The 7,153-nt window shown below is 38.9% G+C and overlaps 1 protein-coding gene across 2 annotated transcripts in view; it reads right to left on the minus strand.

The window, feature by feature from the left end:
* Positions 1–200: 200 nt before the first annotated feature.
* LOC141426907 (peroxisomal ATPase PEX1-like) overlaps positions 201–7,153 on the minus strand; it is a 24,969-nt gene continuing 18,016 nt past the window's right edge. The window contains exons 8-13 of one of the 2 annotated variants that reach the window (XM_074086158.1): positions 6,934–7,121; positions 4,690–4,749; positions 3,566–3,752; positions 3,132–3,290; positions 1,078–1,196; positions 201–726 (exon numbers count right to left, since the gene is read on the minus strand). In XM_074086158.1, coding sequence (XP_073942259.1) covers positions 639–726; positions 1,078–1,196; positions 3,132–3,290; positions 3,566–3,752; positions 4,690–4,749; positions 6,934–7,121 — 801 coding nt within the window. In that variant the 3' untranslated portion in view covers positions 201–638. Of the gene's footprint in view, positions 727–1,077; positions 1,197–3,131; positions 3,291–3,565; positions 3,753–4,675; positions 4,750–6,933; positions 7,122–7,153 lie in introns of those variants that run through there. The other variant, XM_074086160.1, reaches the window with a different exon arrangement.

Raw genomic sequence — 7,153 nt, forward strand, 5'->3', positions numbered from 1 at the left:
TATATTACGGTCATCGTTCATCCACCATCACCTCTCATATTTCGTTTTCTAGAATTTTTTTACCGTACAACGGCAAAAACTACTAGACACTGGCAAAATTGTCCTCCGATGGACAGAGCCATATTTTTTTAAAGAAACAACAAAGTATATTACATACTTACAAATACAGGTAACAAAGGTAACACAATTAAACACGAGTATCTAAAAACCCGATTTATTTCTTTCAACAATAAATAATTAAAATAAAAACAACTGCAAAATATACAAACACCTATATAAAATTTGTGCTTAACTTATTAATAATTAACTATGACTCGCACCGTAGACAAAATAGCATTTTTTTACATTATGAACGCCATTAAAAAAAATATTTTCTTTCTTTCTTTCATTAGGCTGCGTTTCTACCAGAGAACTGTGAGGATGTGTTGCGAGGAATTTGTTTGTCATGAACTAAGAGAAACGCTTTACCTATCCTCGCTCCGCTCAGCTGTTTCCACTAGAGCTGTGCTGTGCGATGAATATGATAGGTAAATGAAGAGTTTCTATTGGTTCATGAAAACACGTTCCTCCACGTCCACCTCCACGTTCGAAACCCATCCACGCACATCTCTGGTGAAACGCAGCCTAAAGTATGATAGCTAAGCTAAGGTAACTCTTTGTTTCTCCATCTGACGCGACATAAGTTTCTGGTCGGGTGACAACTTGTCGCCACGGAACCTCTTGTATCTGTAAATAAAGAGACGTTTTATTACTATTTAAAAACTTAAATAGTTTAAAATCTAAAAGGGTCAATCGGTAACAAGACAAGTTGATTTACCTAAAAATAAAATTTTGAACAAAAACTTTGATGTTCGGGGTAGTTGCAAAGATTAGTTTGTTTTGTTTTAAATGTGTGATGATAAAGCAGAGGAGGGTATGTAACTGTTCATAAAAAATCACGCGTGATGCTTCTCATGTTTACTATTTTATTATATTACAAATCAACTCGATCACAGAACGTGAGTAAAATGCCACTTGCTAGATTTAAACTTAATGAACATAAACAAGTGAAACAAAACAATATTCAAATTATCTTACATCATATCGTAGAACACCCTTTGGTCTTTAGACAGAGAGGGTTTCGTCTCGAGGAGAGCACTCTGTATATCGGCTTTGCTAACGATCACTGACTCCATGTCTTTCTCCACTCCGCTCAGCTGTGACAAACACAAAAAAGTTAAATATCAATTATACTGATTTGATCACACAGCGAAAATACTACTAACACTTTGTTTTCGAAAATAACAGAATAAAACGGTTCAACTCACGATTATAATTAAGGGACGGAGACTGATTATTCCTGATTTATAATCATCAGTTGAACCATATAATTCTGTATTTTTATAAATTACGACTATGTCTGACGAGTGCTTAAGTAAAAATAAAGTTGTGTTAAATACTTGTGATGTATACATATCATTTAATAATATTGTAAATCTGTTTTAAAAAAAATATACCTCGTTGAGTTTCTTGCCGGATTCTTCTCAGCAGAGGTTTTTCCGAACCGGTGGTAGATTTTTTTTGACATTCAAAGTGCTTGTTATAGCCTAAATTGAATAAAGATATTTTGACTTTGACTTTGACTTTGACTTTGACTTTAAGTAAGGCCGCGACCACACCGCTGCTTAAAAAAACGGTGACAGTACGGAATCGCAGTGACGCATCGTATGCGCACCGTTTTTATTGACTGATCTCTACACCGCTACTTAAGATACGCACGTCACTGCGATTCCGCACCGTCTACGTATTTTGAGCAGCGGTGTGGAGAGCATGCGATAAAAACGGTGCGCATATGATGCGTCACTGCGATTCCGTACTGTCACCGTTTTTTAAGCAGCGGTGTGGTCGCGGCCTTACTTAAAGTCAAAGTCAAAGTCAAAATATCTTTATTCAATTTAGGCTATAACAAGCACTTATGAATGTCAATGTATATTACTTTCTTTTCCAGTTAAAAAACTATACGCACGCAATTTAACGATATGGTCCAAAAAAAAGTTAATAACCTGGTAAGCTTCTATCAACGAACGGAGCCATCCGTCGAAGTTAACGAAATCAAGAAGTTTTTCATCTGCAATGTAGATGAAGTAGGCGATTATTCACAAATCGTTTATTAAATTATCCACACTTATTAATAAATCACCACGCGACGCGCCAGCTCACACTATTTTTCATTACTTAAGGAATCAAATAACCTGTGACACACCACACGCGCTTCTAGGGAAAGCTTTTTCCTAAAGAACCAATGATTTATGGCACCACGGGCAGTGAGTGTTTGACATGAGTATAGTTGATACTGCTATTCTATTGTAGGATGAAGTAGCAATATCTTACCAGATATTTATCAAACTACCGAGTTACGCTACTCAGTCAGTCAGTCAGTTGTTGTTGTCAGTTGTTGTTGTTACCAGTTGTTGTCTAACAACTGGTAACATGGTGTACGGTTGTGTCACTCTGAAGATGAGCTCTGGTTGAGTTCGAAACGCGTCAGTGTAGTGTGGTGGTGGTGATGGATGGGTTTGTGTGATTTGTGTGTGTTCTTACAGTGTGGAGGTGGAGGAACTGCATGAACACGCATATTTTGCATAAGCTTAGCTATCGTAAGGTCGCGGGTGAGCAAGGAAATTCTTTTAGTTCACTTTAGGATGTCGAGCGTACTGATGACTTATGGCAGGGATGGCGAAACAATGGCACGCGTGCCATTAACGGCACGCGACACAATATTTCGGGCACGTCACTGCTCACAAAATTTACTATGCACTAGGAAATTATACACCAGACACATTTAATTGTATGAAGAAGCTGGCTCATGCTATTTTAACTATTATTATTTTCCCAATAACCACAAACTAGAAATTATTTGATGGCACGTCTATGACCTCATTAAAGAAAGAAAGAAAGAAAGAAAGAAAATACATTTATTTAACGCCATAAAAAACAAACATAGGAACAAACATAGAACAAATAAAGACAATCATCTCTTTAGAAAAATGGCACGTTAATACGTAATGGTTCGCCATCCCTGGCTTATGGCATCGTGGACTGCGAGTGTTTCACATTAGTACAGACTGTCGTTCTGTTGAGTGATGTCTTACCAGTTGTTTCTCAAGGCTGCCGAGTTGTGCAGTGACGAGTAGCGCCTTGAGGTCAGCGGGCGAGAACCCTTCGGTGGCGGCCGCCAGCTGGGTTAAGTCCACGTCGGCAGCTGTCGCCACACTCTTGCTGAGTGTCTGTAGCACTGCGAGGCGATCGTTCTGTGGGTAAGTGAGAGAGTGCCGTTTTTATGCATCTGGCCAGTTGCGACCCGTAGAGTCGTTACGAGATAAGGGGAATCAGAGTGTCAAAAGAAAGGCACATAACCAGCACTGGTATTATTTCCCAACTTTAGGTCCTGACGCGTCACACCTAAGACATCGATAGGGTAATCAAGTTTTTTCGGCAATTCCATGAACGACTAAGTCGTTCAAAAATTTTCTACTGGAGATGAGTGGACGGCTCCATGTCTTAGAGCTATTATATGGGCCTCTACCTGGTCCGGCGGAGCGCAGTATATGTGCCGCTGCAGTCGGCCTGGCCGCAACAAGGCGGGGTCGATCAGGTCGGGGCGTGAAGTGGCCGCTATAACGGGTCCCCGGGCGCCGCCCTCCGCGCCGTCCATACGCGCCAACAGTTGGTTCACCACGCGGTCGGTCACGCCTGTCGAGTCGTGGCCGCGTCTGTGGAAAAAAGACAGGATAAAAGAACACACACAAACCCATATATCACCACCACCACACTGTCAATACACTGACGCGTTTCGAACTGATCCAGAGCTCATCTTCACCTCATAATCTTCCTCTTTAATTTTTTTTAGAAACGTGTGTTCATCAGTTCCTCCACGAAGAAAAGGTAGATATAGGAATTAGATCGGGTGTTTACAAGCTTATTGTAATTACTGTAATAAAAATATATATAGGGCAGACAGGTCGGAGTTTTAATGCTAGATTTAAAGAACATGTTTCGCCGTGAAGGAATGAGTATCACAGATCAATTTTTCCAAAACACTTGTTAGAATCAAATTTTAATGGACCTCCGCAAAGTAACGCCTGGTTCAATAAATTGATTTGTACTTTATAAAGTACGCGAGCACTTACGAGTACAGTCAAGTGCGAAGATCCTTCTTTGGATATCGACACGGCCAAAATTACAAAAATGTGTATACTATACACATCCTTAATTTTAAGTTGTATTTTATTGTATATTGTCTATTTTATGCATGGAAACTTTTAAGTTTAATTTATACAGATTAAAAGATGCTGTCGCTTGAATCGTCACAATTGGTAAAGGGTGTTGTCACTCTAACAGACAGGCCTAGCCTAGTGTAGGGTGTCACGGGAAATTGTTTTTTAAGAATCTGCCGCAGTACTATATTGTTTAGATCGTTTTAATCTATTCATGAAATGTAAATTAACTGTTTCAATAAAATTTATTCTTATTCTTATTCTTAAGTGCATAAAGCCGTGTATTTTTGTAACTTTTGCCGTAACGATATCTTTTCATTTGACTGTACAGACAAAATTTCACGTGGCCCGAGATAACATTGAATCGTTTTGTCGTCGATGCATTTTTAGGCGATACAGGAAAAGCGTGACGTACTTACAATGCGGCACTTACTTGGGCGCGAGACTGTCGAACTCATCGAAGAAGAGTATGCAGGGTCGCTTCATGTCGGCCCTGGGGGTGAACAAAACTGTTAGCACGAGGTTCAATATCAATCAATTTGTATTTATGTATTACGGTTATCTTGAGGTGAAGGCTGACCAGAATTATATAAAACCTCGCCATATTGCGGAAAACCAATAGAATTAATTTCTTGCACTGGTAACACACTCACACACACAAACATCACGCCTGTATTCCCAAATGGGTTAGGAGAGCACACGAAACATTACCGCTTCGGAGGCACTTTTAGGAATTTTAGGTTTTAAGTTTGACAAAAACGCACTGGTCACTCAATTCAAATGACATCTATCAAAGCTGACAAAGTTTAACGTAGTTGGCGCGTGGTATTTAAAAGTGTTATTTTGTATTTTTGTGCGTTAAAATGCCGAAGATTATCCATAGTCTTAGAAGGATAATAATTGGGATGCACCAAAAAAATAACCTATAGTTTTTATTTTATTTTTGGAAAGAATAGGATATTTTAAGATACCATTTTCGTTGTTTTTGAATTTGGATGAGTATCTAATTTTTTATATTTTTTTACGAAATACGCTGGATGACGTCACAGTGAGACAGCCACGTTCCATTGCCTTGAAAAATTCAGGTCGTACATAACAATCTGTGGCATTACAATTTGACAATAATTCAAGCAAGGTTTAGGGTCCTAAAGTCCTAAATGAACCATGACAAATAGTTTTATTTATTTCTCTTTTTTTAGCTTCGATTATTCCTGTTTGTTTAATGGAGTGATAGTAAATAGATATTTTTTTATTAAAATCTGATATTTAACTTCTTTTGTATTAACTTGTAACATAGTCATTTAATAATTTAATTTGTAAAAATACATTGGAAATATTCGTGTACTTTTCGGACTTTACGGTAAATGACAACTGTTAAGGCCGGGTGCGCATCATGTGATTAAAGTTCTATCTTTGTCACTCTTTGCTATTATAAGCAGGACAGGAACATTTCAAACTGTCAGTTTGGTTAAGCATGTAGACCTGCTTTATAACTGCCTTTGTGACGAGACACCGCAGGGGTCAAATGAGGGTCATTACTTAAATTTTGATTATTTAACTCAGTTAATCACATTTTTGGAATCTATTTCTGAAACACGCTTTCACAAAGCCTATTTCTCCAAATGGTTTTCGATTTATTATATGTTGTCAAAAATTGGGACATCCCAATTCACAATGTATAAAAGTATTTGTCACAGAAAAAGTCTGAGGGGTTAGAAAATATTCCTTTAAATAACATCACCGACACCGTTGTCAATGACTGGTAGGTATCGTATAGTAAGTGTAAAGAATATTGCAATATAAAACGTATAAGTGCTGCCCTCGCGTCAGGTTTTTGTATTCCTGGTCACTCTTTTTAATACCTCAAGGAAGAAGGTGGACTAAAATAAGCACGCAATTATAGTCCGTGCTTATTTTAGTCCAGCTTCCACGTGTTATTTATTTAACAATAAAAAATACAAAATTACTAGTAAAATTCACCGTAAAAACAAAATCCGGTCAAATGCGAGTTCCGTACAGTAGGTACTTCGTATCTATGAATAGTCCAGCGGATTATGGAATGATTTTAGATTGGCTATTTACATAGACCGACAGACACAAAAAAAGAGATTTTCAGACTTTTCTTATTTCTGTACAAGAGTCACTTTCATACCAAATTCCAAGTTTCTAGGACAAGTGGAAGTACCCTATAGGTTTACTTACCCTGGCAATTTATCGACGGTTAAGAATCAATAACAACTATCATGCTAAAAGATGGCAGATAGACGGTATTGGTTCTCAACCGTCGTTATATGGAATGGAAACACCTTTTCACCATACAGTCATGTATCTTCTAATTGCGCTGACTTGAGAAGTCCTAAAAGACATGTACTGCCCTCTAAGTTTTCTTTTACAAAGTAACCTTTCATTTCATTTGATTGTGGACGAAGAGAAGTCTGCAACAACTTTTTTTTATATACAGAAATAGGGTTTCGTTTGACCACAATCACGCTTGACGGTAAGCGAATATGTGGACAAAGACAGAGCACGCTTGCCCAATAAATGGCCATTCACCCTAGACTTGAAGACGGCCAGATTGTAGCGACCAGGGAACACGGACACAGACGGGGCATTCCACTCCACAGCTGTCCAGATGATGAAGGATCAGCGAAAACGCTTTGTGCGTATTGGAACTTACTTGTCAAACACGTCCCGGACAGCTTTCTCGCTCTGCCCGATGTATTTGGACAGTAGCTCTGGTCCTTTCACTACTATGAGGCTCATGTTGTGAAGACGGGCCAGGCAGGAGCCCACGTGGGACTTGCCCGTGCCCGGGGCGCCGTAGAGCAGGATCCCGCAGGACTGAGACGGGAAGAGGGCTGGATACTGGCCGGAGAAGAATTATTTTGACTAGCCTG

Source organism: Choristoneura fumiferana, chromosome 3 (genome assembly GCF_025370935.1).
Source record: "Choristoneura fumiferana chromosome 3, NRCan_CFum_1, whole genome shotgun sequence".
Taxonomy (NCBI): Eukaryota; Metazoa; Arthropoda; class Insecta; order Lepidoptera; family Tortricidae; genus Choristoneura; species Choristoneura fumiferana.